The sequence below is a fragment of the Elephas maximus genome, chromosome 10 (assembly GCF_024166365.1).
Source record: "Elephas maximus indicus isolate mEleMax1 chromosome 10, mEleMax1 primary haplotype, whole genome shotgun sequence".
Taxonomy (NCBI): Eukaryota; Metazoa; Chordata; class Mammalia; order Proboscidea; family Elephantidae; genus Elephas; species Elephas maximus.
In genome coordinates, this window is record NC_064828.1 from 87,304,454 (window position 1) to 87,325,090 (window position 20,637).

The window sequence follows — 20,637 nt, forward strand, 5'->3', positions numbered from 1 at the left end:
GATGTCCCTCTCCAGGGACTGATCCTTTTGATAACATGTCCAAAGTATGTGAGATGAAGTCTCACCATCCTCACTTCTAAAGAGCATTCTGGCTGTACTTCTTCTAAGACAGATGTTTCTTTCTTCTGGCAGTCCATGGTATATTCAATATTCTTCACCAACACCATAATTCAAAGGCATTAATTCTTCGGTCTTCCTTTTTCATTGTCCAGCTTTCTCATGCATATGAAGGACTTAAAACACCATGGTTTAGGTCAGGCACACCTTAGTCTTTAAAGTGACATCTTTGCTTTTTAATATTTTAAAGAGGTGTTTTGCAGCAGATTTGCCCAATGCAATGGGTTGTTTGATTTCTCGAACAGTGCTTCCGTGGGCGTTGATTGTAGAGCCAAGTAAAATGAAATCCTTGACAACTTCAATCTTTTCTCCGTTTATCACGCTAGAATCACCCAGGGTGCTTTAAAAAATACCAGTGCCCAGGGCTCATTCCTAGAGAATTAGCTTAGTATGAAACCACCTGGCTACCCACACTCTGGCATTTCTACCCTGGGATGTCACTCAGAGCTGACTTGGAGTCCCAGATCCTCCTCTAATGAGCTGTGTGACCTTGGGAAAGTCATCGCTTCTCCAAGGCTCACTTTCTTCATCTTTAAAATTATGAGGACCGAGTTTCCCTCCCCCAACCCTGCCCCCAGCCACAAAGGGCCTGAAACCTGAGAGCTCCCACCGATCCAGTTCCCCTGAAAAGGAACAGATTTTCAGGCAGATGAGCTGCTTCATCGTTTGGTTTTGGTTCGGGGTCCTGGTTTCCCTATCTGGAGTGGAGATGCAAGATTCTGCCTGAGCTGCATCTTTAGACTGGGAAAGGGGCAGGGCCATGAGGTCAACCAGCACCCTCATCCCTGCAGCCATGAAAGCATCCCTATCTCATCCCATCGTCGGGGGCAGGAACCAGAGAGGCAGGCATCCAATCAGTGCAGGAAACTCCATGAATCTTGTCATGCACCTGGACTAGCAGCTGTGAAACCCTCACACGGAAAAATGCCTGGGTGCTTGTCCTGGGGGCAGGAAGGGGTAGAGGCAAGACTGAGGCTTTACAGCCAGGCTTTGTGCTTGGAAGAGGACAGTGTCAGTTCCAAGAGGGACAGTCAGGAGCCCCTTGGAGCTGCCACAAAGACCAGGGGAGCTGGTGAGGGCCTAAGAGGGGCCCTGGGTGCAAAGGAGAAAGATTCAAGGGGTTCCCTCAAAGCCCCACATGTCTGGGGATTCCAAGCTCCAGAATGCCCCAGCCTCAGACTGCCTTGGTCCAGCCTCAGCTCCAGCACATGCAGAATTGTGTCCTTGACCACATTTCCTAACCAACATGAACCTGAGTTCCCTCACTTGTAAGTGGGGATAACAACCAAATACAGTGGAGCCTGTGAGAGCCGGAACTCGACAGGACTGCCTTGTTTTTCTGGGTCTCACAAGTTTTCTGCCTTTGACAGCGTGCAGTCTTACCACTTTTCTATCACTCTCTATTAGTGGAAAATATTTGAGTTTTCCTTCTCTGACGGGTTTCCGCCTTACACAGGTTCTGGCTTTTGCAAATTTTATTGTACCTACTTTGTAGGGTTATTGAGGGGCTCAACTGAGATAATGTATATGAAGAGTTTAGCAATGTTGGGCACACAGTAAATACTCAGCTGGTAGCTAGGAGCGTTAGGAAAACCATGGTAGTAGCACAGTACTAGGGAAGTAGCAGCAGTAGTAGTATGGTGGTGCTGATAGTAATAGTAGCATGTTCACAGGTGTAGGACATGAACCCCAGAAAGATAAGGTAGGGTAAGATACATAGCAGCACGATGGAGTGATTAAGGGGCACCCTGGAATCAGGTTTGAAAAAAAAAAAAACAGTTGTTATGTAGACTCGATTCTGACTCACGGCAACCCCAGAGTAGAACTGCGCCCCATGGGGTTTTCAATGGCTGATTTTTCAGAAGTAGATTGCCAGGCCTTTCTTCCCAGGTGCTTCTGGGTGGACTTGAACCTCCAATCTTTTGGGCTGTGTCTCAGAAGACAATTGGGGAAGACAATTCGAATTCAGGTTCTGGAGTCCCCCAGCCTGGCCCACCTTCCAGAAGGACAGGGGTGCTGCGGATGGGGGAGGAGACACTCACGTTTGATACAGTGGTTGGTGCTGTTCGCTGTCGTCCACCCCGGGCAGCACTGTCCTCCACAGACGTTTCTCCTGTGGGGTCACCAGAACAGGGTCAGCACAAAATAATCAAAGCAGGGATCATTCGCAGAGCTCCTCTGAGGGTCCCACCCTTGACAGGCAGGATCTCAGGTAACACTGGGAGGCTGGGAGGACTGAGCCTCCAGGGCCCAGGGGCAGGTGCTTTGGGATCAGGCAAATCTAAGACTGAATCCTGACTCTGCCATCCTCTGTGTGTGCTATTGAGAACGTAAAGTAACCTCTCAACCTTACTCTCTTCATCTGTAAAATGGAAATAATAATGCCTGCCTAACTGAGTTGTTGAGATGATTACATAAGGTAGGGCTGTAAAACGCCTGACTCAAAGAAAACACCCAACTGTGGCGATAATGACAGTGATCGTGAAGATGTTAAAAAAAAAACAAGTTGTAGAGGCTCTGTAACCTGCCAAGGGTGCACAACAGGAAAGTGGCAGGGCCCGTCAAGCCCAGTTGGCCCCTCTCTAAGCCATGCTCCAATTCTACATTGCCTCTCACCAAAAACTAAACACTTGGCCCTCACCCAGTAAATGCTGACAATCCAAGAAAAGCTGGAAGACACAATAAAACTGTCTTAACCAGATGCTGTTGAGTCTGGCTCCTGGTGAACCCATGTGGGTCAGAGTAGAACTGCACTCCATAGGGTTTTTAATGGCTAATTTTTCTTCCAAGGCGTCTCTGGGTGGACTTGAACCTCCAACCTTTCAGCTAGCAGCTGTGGTTATGGATTGAATTATGTCTTGAACCTCCAACCTTTCAGCTAGCAGCTGTGGTTACAGATTGAATTATGTCTCCCACAAACGTTGTTAGGTGCCATTGAGTCACTTCTGACTCATAGCAACCCTATGTACAACAGAACAAAACACTGCCCCGTCCTGCGCCATCCTCACAATCATGCTATGCTTGAGTCCATCATTATAGCCATTGTGTCAGTCCATCTCATTGAGGGTCTTCCTCTCTTTCACTGACCCTCTACCAAGTATGAAGTCCTTCTCCAGGGACCAGTCCTTCTGATAACATGTCCAAAGTACATGAGATGAACTCTTGCCATCCTCACTTCTAAGGAGCATTCTGGTTATACTTATTCCAAGACAGACCTTTTCCTTCTTCTGGCAGTCCATGGTATATTCTATATTCTTTGCCAACCCCATAATTCAAAGGCATCAGTTCTTCGTTGTCCAGCTTTCACATGCATATGAAGTGACCGAAATTAGTATGGCTTGGTCAGGTACAGCTTAGTCCTCAACGTGACATCTTCACTTTTTAACACTTTAAAGAGGTATTTTGCAGCAAGTTTGCCCATTTGATTTCCTGACTGCTGCTTCCATGGGCATTGATTGTGGATCCAAGTAAAATGAAATCCTTGACAACTTCAATCTTTTCTCCATTGGTCCAGTTGTGAGGACTTCTGTTTTCTTTATGTTGAAGTGTAATATGTACTGAAGGCTGTAGTCTTTGATCTTCATCAGTAAGTGCTTCAAGTTCTCTTCACTTTCAGCAAGCAAAGTTGTGTTATTTGCATATCGCAGATTGTTAATGAGTCTTCCTCCAATTCTGATGCCCCATTCTTCTTTGTATAGTCCAGCTTCTTGGATTATTTGCTCAGCATCCAGGTTGAATAAATATAGTGAAAGGATACAATCCTGACACACACACACCTTTACTGATTTTAAACCACAATGTATCCCCTCGTTCTCTTCGAACAGCTGCCTTTTGGTCTATGTACAGGCTCCTCATGAACACAATTAAGTGTTCTGGAATTCCCATTCTTCACAATGTTATCCATAATTTGTTATGCTCCACACAGCCAAATGCTTTTGCATAGTCAATAAAACACAGATAAACATCTTTCTGGTATTCTCTGCTTTCAGCCAAGATCCATCCGACATCAGCAATGATATCCTTTGTTCCACAACCTCTTCTGAATCTAGCTTGAAGTTCTCTGTCGATGTATTGCTGCAACCACTTTTGAATTATCGTCAGCAAAACTTCACTTGCATGTGATGTTAATGATATCGTTTGATAATTTCCATATTCGGATGGATCACCTTTCTTTGGAATGGGCACAAATGTGGATCTCTTCCAGTCCGTTGGCCAGGTAACAGTCTTCCAAATTTCTCAGCATAGACAGCACCGCATCTGTTTGTTGAAATATCTCGATTGATATTCTGTCAGTTGCTGGAGCCTTGTTTTTCACCAATGCCTTCAGTGCATCTTAGACCTCTTCCTTCAATACTGTTGGTTCTTGATCATATGCTGCCTCCTAAAATGGCTGAATGTTGACCAATCTTTTGGTACAGTGACTCTGTGTATTCCTTCCATCTTCTTTTGATGCTTCCTGAGTTGTTCAATATTTGCCCTGTAGAATCCTTCAATATTACAACTTGAGGCTTGAATTTTTTCTTCAGTTCTTTCAGTTTGAGAAATGCTGAGTGTGTTCTTCCCTAACTCCAGGTTTATGCATATTTCATTATAATACTTTACTTTGTCTTTTCAAGCTGCCCTTTGAAATCTTCTATTCAGTTCTTTTACTTCAGCATTTGTTCCATTTTCTTTAGTTGCTCAAGTTCAAGAGTAAGTTTCAGAGTCTGTTCTGACATCCATTTTGGTCTTTTATTTCTTTCCTGTCTTTTTAATGACCTTTTGCTTTCTTCATGTATGATGTCCTAGATGTCATTCCATAACTCATCTGGTCTTCGGTCATTAGTGTTCAATACGTCCAATCTATTCTTGGGATGGTCTCTAAATTCAGGTAGGATATATTCAAGGTCATACTTTGGCTCTCATTAACTTGCTTTAATTTTCTTCAACTTCAGCTTGAACTTGCCTATGAGTAAGAGATGATCTCTTCCACAGTCAGTCCCTGGCCTTGTTCTGACTGATAATATTGAGTTTCTCCATCGTCTCTTTCCACAGATGTAGTCAATTTGATTCCTGTGTATTCCAACCAGTGAGGTCCACATGTATAGTCACCATTTATGTTAAACAAAGGTATTTGCAACAAAGAAGACATTGGTCTTGCAAAATTCTGTCATACAATCTTCGGCATCACTTCTGTCCTCAAGGCAATAAAACCAAAAAGCCAAACCCATTGCTGTCGAGCCAATTCTGACTCATAGTGACCCTATAGGACAGAATACAACTGCCCTGTTGGGTTTCCAAGGAGCCACTGGTGGGTTTGGACTGCTGACTTTTTGTTAGCAGCTGTAGCTCTTAGCCATTGTGCCACCAGGGGTCCTCCGAGGCTAGATGTAAATACTAACCACTATGCCTGTGATTATAAGCCCATTTGGGAATGGGTTGTCTTAGTATGTTAATTAGGCAGGGTTAGAGATCTTGAGTCTATCTCTTTTGAGATACAAAAGAGATTAAACAAGCTAGCAGAAGCAGAGCCAGGGGAAGAAAGGTGCCAAGCCACATGAAGATTGCCTAGGAGCAGAAGTTCAGAAGAAACAAGGATGTTTTTCCAGAGCTGACAGAGAGAGAAAACCTTCCCCTACAACAGGCACCCGGAATTCAGACTTCCAGTCTCCTAAACTGTGAGAAAATAAATTTCTGTTTGTTAAAGCCACCCATCTGTGGTATTTCTGTTACAGTAGTGCTAGTTAACTAAGACAGCAGCTGAGTGTGTTAACTATTTGTGCTGCCCAGTCTTAGGGACATACATATGTGTCACCTACCAAGAAATGTGCACTAGGAGCAACCTTAGCCCTCCAGCAGGCTGGTGAACAGTAAGAAAGTTGGGGGGCTAAGCACTGAGAGGCAGAATGAAGAACAAGGACTTTAGCATTGCTATTTAAGAGGGGCTTACGGGGGGCAAGATAGTAGGAAGAGGAGACTGGGGACTTGGATTAAGCTGCCTCTGCAGAGTGAACATGTTCTTTTTATTTGGGGAGGTTTTGGGAAGGCTAATGTGGTGGCTAGAGTCCCTCCCCCAGTGGCTCTTTGATGCTGGCATTGAGGGCACCCACATGAGGCTCTAACCTGCAGTAACAGCTGGGCCACTCACACGACTCACCTACACTTTGCCTTCAGTGTTTGTCCTGCTGTGTGGTGAGGCCCCCAGGGCCTGGTCAATGCCAACAGATGCTACCAGGGAGCCTTGCACCGCCAATAGTTTCTACCCGGTCCCGACTCTCCATCCAAAGACCCAAACGCCTGGGCCAGGGTGACTTCCCTAGAAGGGCTCTTCCTGGAGAAGACCTCTGGAGGATGGCCTCCTTGGCCCAGACTGGGTCTGGCTCTGGCTTCCTGGACCCCATCACTGTCATTGGAAATTGTCCACCAAGCACCACTGAAACGGGAAAGTGCATGGGGAGGCAGAGGTGGGGAGACCCAAGAATCTGAGTGACAGACAGAGCGGGGTGGCCATCCCTGGGAATGCTGTGGCCAGCATGGCAAGCATCTGGTCCCGCTTAGGAGTATGTTTGACATTTGAGTGGACCCCAAAGCTTGTGTGGTTTTTGGAGCCTGACAAAGAATTCAAAATAAATTCCTGCCGCTTGCAACAGCTAAGGTCCATGTCTAGCCTTTTGGCCCGATGTCGTGGGGAGCTGCCTTCCAGGGAACTCCCAGAATGTGCCCCCAACCAAGAGCTGTGCTACCCCAGCCCCCCTGGAAGCCTCTCTGGACTGCCACCCAGCAGCTTGTTGGAGCTGTGAAGGCCTCCTCCTTATCAGGGTCCAAGTCACCAGGTTCTAGGGAAGAGGCTGATTCCTATACACAGGTTTCTGAGTGTGTGCCCTGGTGGTAGGGGAAAATTGCCCACCCACTTGCAAGTCACTACCCCCTTGTGGTGGTGACAAGGTCTCTTAGAAGCTGGGAGGTCTGTGAGAGAAAATAGGCTGCATCCCCTGGGGGTTTTCTAAAAAACGAGTGCCTGTGGGAACCCAGACAGCAAGGACCAAGGGGTCTGCCTGGCCAGGGAGCCATGGTGTGGAGCCCAGCCCCAGAGCCAGCTGTCACCCGAGATACCTTCAGGATGGCTTTGCAGCTGACTGTGAGAGGGCAGCAGCCAGGCCTGTCTTGCCTGCCCACAGTGGAGCCCTGCCTACACAAGGCCAGAATGAAAGACTTCCACGCTGAGGGGCCAGGCTGGGGCTGCGAGGACACTGAACAGGGACTCAGGTACCCAATGGTGGCCTCTGAAGGACTCTTCTGACATTGAAGAGGGACTCAGGTACCCAATGGTGGCCTCTGAGGGACTCTTCTAGGCCAAGGGAGGTGACAAGCTGGGAGATGACCATTCGCAGGTTTTGGCTAACTGGAGAGAACAAATGAGCCCGACTATCTGGGGAACATAATGGCCACAGCCATGGGCTCAAACATACCAACGATCATGAAGATGGCACAGGATTGGGCAACTTTTCGTTCTGTTATACATAGGTCACTATGAGTTGGAGCCAACTCGATGGCAACTAACAACGACAACTGCTGGGACACACGATTCAGTGGCTCTGACTCACTGGAAGGTACCACTCAGAGGTCATAAGTGCCCAATCTTCCAGGTGGCACCACTTAGCTAACATGAGCTAAATACCCAGCACCATGGCCTGGCCCTTGGGATGCATCTAACAGCCTGGAACAATCAGTGTTCCACCTGGGACAAATCCGATCATACTGACCCTTTGTTGAAAATGCCCCACCGCTCCCCACTGCCCACATAAAGCCAACCTGGCCCCTACCTATCTGTGCAGCCTAATTGCCCCATCAGCCCCCAACCCGTCTCCACACCCAAGGCTGTGATCCTCCAGGGATACAAACTTTGTCATCCCCCAGTTGCACCATATATGGTCACATTTGGATGTCTTTGCTTAAGCTGCTCTCTCTGCCTAGAATGCCTTCTCTGTCCTCTTGGCCAATTGGAATCCTTTGCATACCCCAAGACTTCCAGATCAAAGGTTATCTCCTTTGTGTAAAACCTCCCCTGACATCTACCCAGCATTCCCCATTCTCCACCTGCTATGATCATTTAGGACTGTTTGTCTCAAGTTGTTGGCTGTGTCTGTCTTCTCCCTGGGTGTCTTGAGGGTTCTTTCTTCTTCCTCAGTGTGCCTCTGGGGCCTAACACAATGCCTGACACATGGTGTACTTTTAATACTTCTGTACTTCACTTGGGACACTGGTGGTGTAGTGGTTAAGAGCTACAGCTGCTAACCAAAAGGTCAGCAGTTCAAAATCCACCAGCAGCTCCTTGGAAACCCTATGGGGCAGTTCTACTCCATCCTATAAGGTCACTATGAGTCAGAATCAACTCGATAGCAACGGGTTTTTTGGTCTTGGTACTTCACTTAATCTGGTGTTTCCCAAAAAGCGGGAGAAGCAGCAGAAAGGGTGGGAAAGGCGACTTCAGGTTTATTCAACACTCTGAGTCACATGGTGAGAATGTAATTCCCTTCCAATGATCATGGAGCCTCCTGTCTAGGTCAGTTGAAAAAGTCTCCATTTGAGGCTCCTCCAGCACTTGCCAGTCTCCCTTTTCAACAGGGAGAACAATCTACAGGGTTGAGTTTCTCAAAATAATGGTGTCAGACTAGAATTTAAGAACATTTTGTTCTTGTTGTCTTTTTTTCTTCAGTTACCTTCTCTTTATGACAAGTGGTACTATTTTCAATTTATGATCGTGATACCAAGTTTCCTTTTAAAATGGATTTATTTATGTAGAGAAATGAGTCAAGTACTGTTTATAATATCAAAAAATGTAACTTCTCTAAACATCCAAAAACAGGATGATAGATAAATAAACTGTGGTATATTCAGACAATGGAATAATATACAACAGTTAAAACGAATAAACTTGGGCTGATTATATTAACATGGTTCAATCTCAAATGTCTAGTGAGGAAGGGGAAAAGAAACTTGCAGAGGAAGAATAACGTAGTATGGTACCACTTACAGAAGTTTAAAATATGCAAAACCAATATTATGAATTTTTATGTATACATGTATCTGTAGTAACAGTCTGAAAACATACATGGACATGAGAAGTAAACTCAGCATAGTAGTTAACTCTGGGGAGAGAGGATGGCAGTTTTATAGGAGAAATGACAGCTAAAAATCTGGAGCAAAATATGACAAAATGTTAAGGTTTGATAAAGCTGGATTGTGAGTGCTATTATGTCCAATAGCTTCTTGTATGCTTGTAAAACTTCATAATATAAAATATTTTAAAAATAAAGAAAACAAAATCCTGTCCTTTTAAAAGTATATAAAGAAAAATCTTCATAATAAAACAAGAGAGAGAAGGTAGAGAGAAAAATTGTGGAGGTGGTGTGCTGTGAGGCTGGTTCAAGAATCGCTGAGGTTGGGGACACACTGGCTTAGTGAGTTCCCTGTAGACGGTAAGTTTCGTGAGTGCAAGAACGGTGTCTGCTCTGGCCGCTGCTGTATCCCAGATGCCTAGCACAGTGCCTACCCAGAACCCAGTGCTGTCGAGTCGATTCTGACTCATAGCGACCCTATAGGACAGAGTAGACGTGCCTCACAGAGTTTCCAAGTTGCGCCTGGCAGATTCAAACTGCCAACCCTTTGGTTAGCAGCCATAGCACTTAACCACTACACCACCAGAGTTTCCAGCACAGTGCCTAGCACATGCTTAACAAACCTTTATTGTGCGCAATAAATCCTCACTACATTGCGAGTTTCATGAGCACAGAGGCTGTCTCTCTTAGCCACTGCTGTATCCCCAGAGTCCAGCACTATGCCTGGCATATAGGAAACCTTCCACACTAATTTGTTGAACGAATAACTGAAAGAATCCCTAGCAGTAGTGAGGCAGTTCCAAGCTTCACCACCAGGTGGCACTTGGTCCTTAGCCCTGAGCAGACCACAAGGCAAGGGCCAAAGTGATGAATCTGGCCAGAAGCCATTGGCCGGAATGGAACTTGGTAAAGGAAGCCAATGGATAAGACTCTCACTTGGCCCCTCCCCCGCTGACAGCATGACAAGCTGGAGTGCCCGAGGAACCCGCTCTTTATCAAAGCTGCGGAAGGAGCCAAAACCTGCACAAGATGTGATATGTGCACTTGTGTACAACAGGTGCCCGTGGGTGGCTCCCAGCCCGTGTCTCCACACACCTCTGCACATCCATCAGCCTTATTCTGGTGATGATCTGCTTTGCTCATCATCACCTTATTTCATGGCTTCTAATAGACCACCCTCCAACTCCTACCTTCCACCTTCCCCCCACCCCACCTCACTCCTGCCTAAATGCCTACAGTATTAGGTCCTCCGTGGTCTGGCCCAACCTACCCCTCCAGCCTCAGTCCCCAGGGCTCCCTTACACCAGGGCTGCCATCCTGCCTCTGGACTAGTGCCAGCAGGGACATGTCCTTACCTTGGGCAGTATGGCACCTGCACTTCTGCCACCTTTTCTTTCCCCTCTGCTTCCCCACATTCTACCGTTCCAGCCCCAGCACTCCTGTTCAGTCTCCCTCTCCTCTGAGCTCCTCAGCCAATTCTGCACTTAACATGAGGCTTCCAGTATTAGAAAGCACGTCCATCAGTACATATCTGTCTATTTCTCCAACTCGTTTTTAAGTCACCTGTTCTCGCAGCAAGAACAATGCCTTTGTCTCAGGACTCACATCCCCTAAGCCATGCTCTGCACACATGCTGTTAGGAAGTATACATTCACATGCACAGGTCAGGAAAAGAAAAATGGACACGTGGCAGATGCTTCAGGAATACTTGTTTGAGTGATCCAGTGATTAAGAGACTCGGCAGTGCATGGGTCTACTCTCTGTTTCCCTTAAGCTGGCTTGTCTAGACCTTCCATGGGTATCACGGAATTCATTCACTCACTCAACAGACTTAAAGAACACCAACACTCTGCGGGCGTTGTTCTCGGCACTGGGGACACAACAACAACAAAGTTCCTGCTTTCATGCAACTTATATCAGTGTGGGCTGGGAGGCCAGACCATAAACACACAAATGAATAAAAATCTAATCTGGGTTAGTGTTGAGTGCTATGAAGACATAAAGCAGGGTGAAGGGAGAGAGTGACGGGGCAGGGTGGTCACGGAAGGCCTCTCTAAGCACACGTCTGAATGAAGTGAGGGAGTGAACAGGGCTGAATTATGGGAGAAGCGTTCCAGCCAAGGAAAACAGCAAGTGCAAAAGCTGTGAGGTGAGAACCTCCTCAGGATTAGAACTGGGTTAAAACTGTCCTTCATGCTGAGCACATTGACTAAACCCAAATGGTAAATGAGGTGCAGGCCAAGACCTATGGCACCCCTACAGCCCCACCCAGCCCGGTTCTCCTGTGCCCTCCACTCCGGAGACACTTGCCATGCCCAAACCAAGCTGAATGCCCCGCTGCCATAATGACCACTGATTGTGGGAAGGGGTGCTGGGTAATATCCCTACGCTGCAAAGGCGCCCCCGGTGGGCAGCGGGCGGTGCCCGGGGGAGGACAGAGAGTAAATCGCAGGGCTGGTGGGAAGGGTAGGTGCAAAGTCCTTCAGTGGCAGCGACACCTAGATGCACAGAGGCATACAGAGAACCAATTCTTCACATACTCACTGTGAAGCCACATCAGGGGCAGGCTCCCTGCCCAAAGTGTCCCTGTGCCTGCGCCTACCCCCTCCCCCATTCCCATATCCACTCCAGGCATGCCAGCCCCCTAGCCCACACTCTTGTCCGCGTGTGCCTGTGCTGCTGCCAGCCCGCGTCCTGAGATGCGCCTGCCTCCTGGCCCTGGAGCCGCTACATCTTCCACCCTGAGCCCGCAAACCTCCTGTCAGCCTCTAGTGTCCCAGCTCCCGCCACTCCTGCTCCTGCCGGAGCGCTCACCCCGCTGTCCCCACCCAGTTCCCTCTTGAATCCAGGCGGCACTGCGAACGCAGGTTAGCCAGGTCCGCAAAAAAGCGAGCCAACGCAGAGATGCCTTAAGGAAGGATTTCACATGGGGGCTCGGCGCGAGCTAGTGCCAAAGAGTGGGAATGGTGTGGTCTTTCTCTCAACTCCTCGAAAGCGGGTCAGATCTTTGAGTCCTAGCTTCGGGACTTGGTGCTGTATCCCCGCAGTACTGAGGCCAGGGGGACGTAGGACACGGCCCTGCTCCCTCTCTACTCCGCTGCACACCCCTCCACGAGTGCGCGCACATGACCCCCAACCCTCGCTGCCCCATGCACCCTTCTTCCGTGCTCACCCCGTGAGCCGCCTTCGAGGCGGGGTTGGGGGCGCAGCCCCTGGCCGCTGCGAGGTCCGGAGGCGCGGCAGAGCCGGAGCTGCCCGAGACCAGGCTGTGGGCTGCTGCTGGCCCTGGGGGCTGCGTCTCCGCGGCTGCGCAGGTGGCTGGACTCCGCGAGGATGTTGCGCGCTGGAAGGCCTCCTGGCCTCCGCCTCGGCGGAATTTCTGGGACTCCCCCAGCCCCGCTGGGGCGGCTCCTCGGATGGCAAGCCCGGGACGGACGCGTTCTGCTCCCGAAACAGACTGTACACCTTCGCTGAAGCCGCCACTGGATGGCTGCCCCCGGGGCGCCTCAGCCGATTCGCGTCCCTACCAGTCGGCTGGTATCTCCCGACTGGGTCCCTCTGGGCATAACTCATGCCCACGAAGAGAGCCAGGAGGAGCGGCAAGAAGCCCTTCCAAAGGTTCTGCAGTAGAAGCTCGGGGCAGCGGGCTGCGGGCGGTGGCCTCATGGCGGCCAGAGAGCCTTGCGCTCAGGGAGCCGCGCGGGGGCTTGGAATTGGCGCGCTCGAGCTGTCCGCGGGCTGTGCTCTGGACCCTGCCAGGCGGCCCTCTTTCTTCTGGTCTAGAAGGCCCGGGAATAAGCTGACTGGGGTCGGGCTGTCTCCGGAGCGAGGACCGGGTGGCGTACGCCGCCGAGGTCTGCGCGCCCTGAGCCCCGCGTCCGCACTTCGTCTCCAGCCCGCCGCGCACCACCGCTGCACCTTCCCGCCTCCTCTTCTGTCACTGAAGTCTTCTGAAGGGAACCGGACGGTTTTATTTTTGGAAACCTCCCCCTGCTTTTAGGTCTCTTTTATCCACACCATGCCCCCTCCTTGGAGGGACAGCTCAGCCCCCTCATTACGGGAGAGGGAGAGAGGAATTCCAGCAACACCCACTTTGGCACCGGGAAGCGAGCGGGCGGAGAGGGGGATTAACCCCTGAGGAACTGAGGGTGGCGCAGGGCTGACCCGAGGACTGGTAGGGGAGATGGCGCCTGCCGGGCAGGGGAACCCGCGCAGCCTTTCTCCTGCCCTAGGCAAGGTCCAACTTCCGACCTGTTTCGAGTTTATCTCCAGCCCCGACCTCAGGAACAAATTCCCGGTCGGATGACCAAGGCTGCAGCCTCGAAGGTGTGAAGGAGTCCGGGAGAAGTACTGAAACTTGCGTGACAGGGACAGGGCCCGAAGGACCCGCACCAGGCCCCTACGCTTCCTGCCCCAGCCGCTGGGGGCGCCTGGCCCGGGTGTCTGTCGGCGCTGGGCAAAGCCAAGGAGCTCGCCTCTCTCGGTCGCGGCGGGACGCGGGAGCGCTGGAAGGTCGCCTGGGGGCGCGCGCCCTCTAGTGGAGTTGGCCGCGTCCTTAGCCACCCTGTTTCTTGAGAGGGGAGACCTGCCGCCAGGGACGTTTTACACAATAAACAAAGCACGCACCGCCTTGTGTTTAGTTACTAATCTGTAGTGCATACTTTCACCTGTTTTCCACCACATCTTTGAAGTAAAATTGTTCACGACATGTGAACCCATGTGAAATTGGAAAATTATGGGGATTATGAGTCGGAATTGACGGCAACGGGATTTTAACCGTTACCTTGCTTACTGTAAACCGGCGCAGTACCTTGTTTCCCGGTGGATCCGCCGGTGCCTGCCGCCGCCAGCCGCCTGGATAGTGTGTGGGCGGGAAGCTCCGAAGTGGCACTTGCTGGCCAAAATCCCTTTCCTGCTAGACCCTTCAACTCCTTCTCTCCTTGATATTAATCCTCTGCCCCTTGCATCAGGGTCGTTAGTGATGGAGGAAGCTGGAAAAGGTGTTCTCTTTTCACAGAAGCATAGATTAGAAGCCTCTGGAATAAGGTCACTCAAGGAGACAGTGTGTGACGAAGAGGGGAATGAAATCCTGGCCTCCTGCCTCGGCTCCGAGCTCCATTCCCTGGACTCGCCCACCCAGCCCTTCACTCCCTGAGGAGTTTCCCCAGGGAGATTCCAGGGTGACTGATTGAGCTGGTGCTCAAGCCCAGAGGAGGAGGGTGTTGTCACATTTTCTTGTGTTGGCAGCGATGGGGGATGGTCTCAGTGCCAAATGCCATCAGGCTGGGTACCCCAATAATCAGCTTGTCATGCACATCCATGGCCTCCTGCTCCAAAGCCTGAAGGCCTGGCAAACACGGTTGCCCCAGTGCATTTTTACAGCCTGCTGTTTCCTAATTCAAGGAGCCCTGGTAGTGCAGTGGTTAAAGTGCTTGGCTGCTAACCGAAAGGTCAGTGATCTGAACCCACCAGCCATTCTATGGGAGAAAGAGGTGGCAGTCTGCTTCTGTAAAGATTTACAGCCTTGGAAACCCGATGGAATGGCTATGAGTGCAATCGACACCACCACGGCAGATTCTGGGTTTCCTGACTGAGGAGGCAGAGTGAAGAAGGAGACAGGAAGATACCAGTTTACAACTTCCTACACTGTACAAAGGACCCGCACAGTTGACACCTCATGCTGGAAGAAAGCCTCATCTCCTGACCTTGGCCTACAAAGCCCTGCATGCTTTGGCCCCATCTCACTGCTTGCTCAGGAACTCGCCACACGGCAGCTGCACTCAGCTTCTCTCTGCTCCTTAAACAAACCAGGTTAATGCCTGGAACACTCTTCTCCAAGATGTTTCTAGGCCTAGCTCCTCATTGCTTCACCTTTCAGTTCAAATATCACCTGAAGTGGCTGTCGCTGATCACTCCATGTAGAGAATCCCCACCCACCACCACTATCACCAAGTCACTATCACATCACCCCTCTTTTGTTATCTTCATTGCTGTAATAAACAGTTGGAATTGTTTGTTTACTGGTATAACTGATTTATTGAATAGGCTGAACCTGAAGAGAGATAATCAGGAAATGGCTTTATTTTTCTCTACCTGTTTCTTTCCATGGTACTGTGTTGAATCTCCCTTCTCCGCCCTTCATCTCATCTCAGAGTCCTTAGTTTTTCTACTCCTGTAAGTCACGGGAGCAGCCTTCTTTTGGTAACCCAGCAAAAAAAAAAACAAAAAAACAAAAAACCAGTGCCATCAAGTCGATTCCAACTCATAGCGACCCTATAGGACAGAGTAGAACTGCCCCATAGAGTTTCCAAGGATTAAGACCAATTTTCAGGGACTAATCAAAACTCAATCTCACATCCAGTTTTAAATTTCTCCTCTTCCCCCATAGACCCATCCCTTGTCTCAAGAACCTGTAGTGGGGAGAGCAGGGAGTGGTCTGTTTTTCTGATATTCCTTTTCTGCTGTGACTCCTCTGTGCCAGGGTGGGGAAGAGGTATTGGAGAAAAAGTGGTGAAGTCTTATGTGACAGGGGCCCTCGATTGGCAGGTGCCATGTACAGAATTGGTCTATATTCAACCATTTCGGGAGGTAACAATGATACTGAAGGAAGAAGTCCAAGCTGCCCTGAAGGCACTGGCAAAAAACAAGGCTCCAGGAAGTGATGGAATACCAACTGAGATGTTTCAACAAACAGATGCAGTGCTAGAAGTGTTCGCTCGTCTATGCCAAGAAATTTGGAAGACAGCTACCTGATCAACCAACTGGAAGAGATCCATATTTGTGCCTATTCCCAAGAAAGGTGATCCAACTGAATAGGGATTTGTCAAACAATACCATAATATGACACACAAGTAGAATTTTGCTGAAGATCACTCAAAAGTGGCTGCAGCAGTACATTGACAGGGACCAGCCAAAAATTTGAGTCAGATTCAGAAGGGGGTGTGGAACCAGGGATATCATTGCTGATGTCAGATGGATCCTGGCTGAAAGCAGAGAATACCAGAAAGATGTTTACCTGTGTTTTATTGACTATGCTAAGGCATTTGACTGTGTGGATCATAACAAATTATGGATAACATTGCAGAGAATAGAAACTCCAGAACTTTTAAGTGTGCTCATGAAGAATCTGTACATGGATCAAGGGGCAGTCGTATGAGCAGAACAAGGGATACTGTATGGTTTAAAGTTAAGCAAGGTGTGCATCAGGGTTATATTCTTTCTCCATACCTATTCAATCTGTATGCTGAGCAAATAATCTGAGAAGCTGGACTATATGAAGAAGAACAGGACATCAGGATTGGAGGAAGACTCTTTAACAACCTGCATTATGCAGATGACACAGCCTTGCTTGCTGAAAATGAAGAGGACTTGAAGCGCTTACTGATGAAAATCAAAGACCACAGCCTCCAGTATGGATTACACCTCAACATAAAGAAAACAAAAATCCTCACAACTGGTCCAATAAGCAACATCATGATAAATGGAGAAAAGATTGAGGTTGTCAAGGACTTCATTTTACTTGGACCCACAATCAACAGCCATGGAAGCAGCAGTCAAGACATCAAAAGATGCATTGCATTGGGCAAATCTGCTGCAAAAGACCTCTTTAAAGTGTTGAAAAGCAAAGATGTCACATTGAAGACTGAAGTGTGCCTGACCCAAGCCATGGTGTTTTTATTCACCTCATACGCATGAGAAAACTGGACAATGAATAAGGAAGACCAAAGAAGAATTGACGCCTTTGAATTATGGTATTGGCAAAGAATATCGAACATACCGTGGACTGCCAAAAGAACGGCCAAATCTGTCTTGGAAGAAGTACAACCAGAATGCTCCTTAGAAGCAAGGATGGTGAGACTACATCTCACATACTTTAGACAAGTTATCAGGAGGGATCAGTCCCTGGAGAAGAACATCATGCTTGGTAAAATACAGGGCCAGTGGAAAAGAGGAAGACCCTCAACTAGATGGATTGACACAGTGGCTTCAACGATGGGCTCAAGCGTAGCAACAATTGTGAGGATGGTGCAGAACCAGACAGTGTTTCATTCTGTTGTGCAAAGTGTTGCTATGAGTTGGAACTGACTCGATGGCACCTAAAAACAACAACAACAATGTGCTGGCTGTTTCATGGGTACATCTGTGGGTTCTTGGGGGGGCTTTCTGCAGGACTGCAACTTCCCCTGCCCCATGCTGTTGTAGCAAAGCGGTGGGTGTCCAACCTCGTGCAGACCCCCGCATCCTCTGCCTCATGTGGGACTTTCACATCCATGCCAGACAAACCAGTGGTGAGTTGGCTGCTTCTCACTGCCATATAGCCCACCCCCTGCCCCAGCCGGGCCCCACAGTCAGAATTTTCCAGACAGAAGGTCCACACCTGTGGATGCAGCTCTTCGATTTTCAGTTCCTAGAGATATATTTTGGGTTCTCCCAAGAACTTTCCTGCTGTCCTTTGGTACACTGGGGTAGCCTGCAAGCTCTAGCAGCTCAGCCAGCTTCAGTGAGGGAAGAGTTGTGGGAAGTCATGCTGGTCTCCCCTTCTTGCCAGCCCCCAATCCCTATGATTGGTTCTCTTGGGGCTTCCCTTTCCTTAATTTGCACTGGGGAGCACCTTCTGAGGGGAAATCTCAGCCCTCCCTACTGGGGCAATAGTTCTCTAGCTTAGTGGCTTTCTTCAATCCTTCCATTTGTAGGTTGGAATTGAGGAATGGGGTTGGATAGTTGTTGAGCCTGATCTGACTTTAGTAAGGAGTTTGGTGCTTCTCTTTGTAATGTGAGAATATTAAGCCTTTATTTTTCTAGCAGAAATTCTAAGATTGCAGCAAAATACCTGTTCAGCAACCCATAAAATTGTTTATCATCTGACTTCTCCAACCAAAGTGATAGCTCAATGAAAACAGATATCTTGCCTGCCTTGCTTACCACAGTTTCCCCAGAGCCTAGAATAGTGTTTTACACTAATAAACAGCCGAGAAGCATGTGTGGAATGGATGGCTAACTGACTGAGTAACAGAATAATCCCATCAAGTAGAGGGGGCTGTTATCATTAGACCAAGAAAGAAAAACTGAGGTTCTGGGTGATAGTTACTGGCCCAAGTTCACATTCTTGCTGCATTTAGGTCTAGCCCCAAAGACCTTTGGGTCTAGATCCACTTGCTTTTTGGGATGAATGCCATCTCAGTTCCCAGAATACTCAGTTCCCTCCCCAGCTATGGGAAAATCTCAGTGCCACACTTCCCTCTCCTTTCCAGATACCTGCCCAACTCTCTTGTTCCAGGCTCCCTTCCTCTCCCCACAACCTGCCCACTCCCCTCAGGAGCTCTCCTCCTCATCCCTCAACACTCACCTCAGGTCTCTAAGAGCCTCTCAAGGCCAGAAACCTTGGCATCATCTTCGTCCCTGAGCTATTTTTTCCTCCTGTGTGTCCAAGTCATTATTACTGCTCCGTCTCCTCCGTCTGCACTTCTGGAAGTCTGCCGCCCATTCAGCCTCTCACCGCTTGCTCGAACTCAGCCAAAACCCTCACACAGACACACTTCCCTCACCACCAGGCGCCCCTCCCACTCCTTGGTGAATAAACGGACCTTGGAAATCCCCACCCTGTTCTCCTGAGAGTCCACAGTCTGGCTAATCTACTCCAAAGACTGGCATTTCCTACTCCCATCCCAGCCCTGTCTTCCTTGCCATGCCTCCCCCTTATTGCCCACCATCACTCCCTTTCTTGTAGCTGTTGAGATGCAGCACCTCAGAATTTCTAATCCCCCAAACACTTTGAAATATGCATGCGTGTGTGTGTGTGTTTAAGCTGCCAAAATTTATTGAGCCTACTATGGTCCAAGCACAGTGCTAAGCCTGCTACATAAATCAACCCATCTAACCAAACAAAGGAGACATTATGGTGTCCACACTATAAAAAGGAGAAAACTGAGGTTAAGAAAGGTTAGAGGCTTGCCCAAGATCACGTCGCTGATAAGTAACAGACGCGCGATTCTAACCTTAGTAGTTTCCCTCCGGAGCCCAAGCTTTTAAGACTGCACCATCTTGCCTCCAGCACGAGCTTATGAGTCAGTAACCCTCCTCAGAATTGAACTGGTACCTCCTCAAGCACCCCAACACTGCCACCACCAAAATACCTCTTCCCTGCCTGCTAGCCTGTAATTCAATTCCTAGCAACCTGGGGTTGTCAGAATGTTCTGCTCCCCTCTTCCCTTCCTGCCCAGTAATAGAAGGTAGGGGGGTAGTTAGCTGACTATTTCTGGCATGGCCCCTGACTCACCATGTGTCACTTCCCCACTCCTCCTTGATGGGGCAGAGAATGATGCTGAGCCTCCTCACCCAGCTCTTGGGTTTGGGGACAGAAATCATCTCTGGAGAGCCCTGCAGAGTCCCAAAGACAAGAGAGTGATAAAGAGATTCCAGCAGGGAAAGGTTTGCCTGGACACATACATCACCAGAGGGGATGGCAGTCTGCTGGACACCCAGGACAATCTAATTGCTTTCACATGTCTTGCTGGAACAATGCTGGCGGCCAGAGAGCTACCAGAACCTTAACTAATTTGGTAAACAAGGAAGGGATTTCTGCTCCCTTTGCTGAGACCCAGACTCCCGACAAAATTCCAGGGATGTTTCTTCCTTGGAAGTGACTGGACCTCCAGCCCTGAATTCCTCTCCCCAGGAGAGCTCGTTCCTCTGCTTAGAACAAATAACACATTTCCTGGTTAATCAGTGGGCAAAACAGCCAAAGAAAGGTTGCCTGGGCTCCCAGCCTTCCAGATGGGAGTGGCTTGTGGGTTTGGATGTCCTCCTCCAGACACTGGGCATCTGGTACCCCTGCACTGTGCAGCCTCAGCCTCCAGTTCAGAAGGTGGAGGCTGTATGGAGAAGCCCTAGCTCCCTCCAGCGCAAGGCCTTCAAGGCCCACAGAGGCTGTCAGAACCGCTCCATCCCAGATGCCTGTCCTGTCCTGGTCTGCCAGCACCTGCCTCCTCCAGGTGAGCATGACGTGCTGGCTGGGTGAGAATGATCATAGTGCAGTGGCCTGTGTAGGGTTCAGGTGACCTGGCCTATTGTTGCAGAATGTTCTGGAAAGGTCCCCCAACAACCCCGCCCCCCCCCCCCCCAGTGTTTCTGTCTTCTGTGAACAGATCTGAATTCTGAAATGCCCTTGGCCTCTGTTTCCTCATCTGAAAATGGAGATAATGTTGCTCATCTTGCCACTCCCACCATCAGGGCAAATTAGACATCCAGCCCTCTTTACCATCGTGGAGCCCTGGTGGCACAGTGGTTAAGGGTTACAGCTGCTACCCAAAAGGTTGGCAGTTTGGATCCACCAGTCATTCCTTGGAAACCCTACGGGGCAGTTCTACTCTGTCCTACAGGGTCGCTATGAGTCGGAATCGACTCGATGGCAATGGGTTTGTTT

The 20,637-nt window shown here is 49.2% G+C and overlaps 1 protein-coding gene across 5 annotated transcripts in view; it reads right to left on the reverse strand.

Annotated features, from left to right (window-relative positions):
- The window catches only part of LTBP2 (latent transforming growth factor beta binding protein 2), a 119,630-nt gene extending 106,278 nt beyond the window's left edge, over nucleotides 1-13,352 (reverse strand). For 3 of the 5 annotated variants that reach the window (XM_049897411.1, XM_049897412.1, XM_049897409.1), the window contains exons 1-2: nucleotides 12,388-13,352; nucleotides 2,160-2,230 (exon numbers count right to left, since the gene is read on the reverse strand). In XM_049897411.1, the coding sequence (XP_049753368.1) occupies nucleotides 2,160-2,230; nucleotides 12,388-12,881 (565 nt within the window). In that variant the 5' untranslated portion in view covers nucleotides 12,882-13,352. The remainder of the gene's footprint in view (nucleotides 1-2,159; nucleotides 2,231-12,387) is intronic. The other 2 variants (XM_049897413.1, XM_049897410.1) reach the window with 1 other exon arrangement.
- Nucleotides 13,353-20,637: the final 7,285 nt, after the last annotated feature.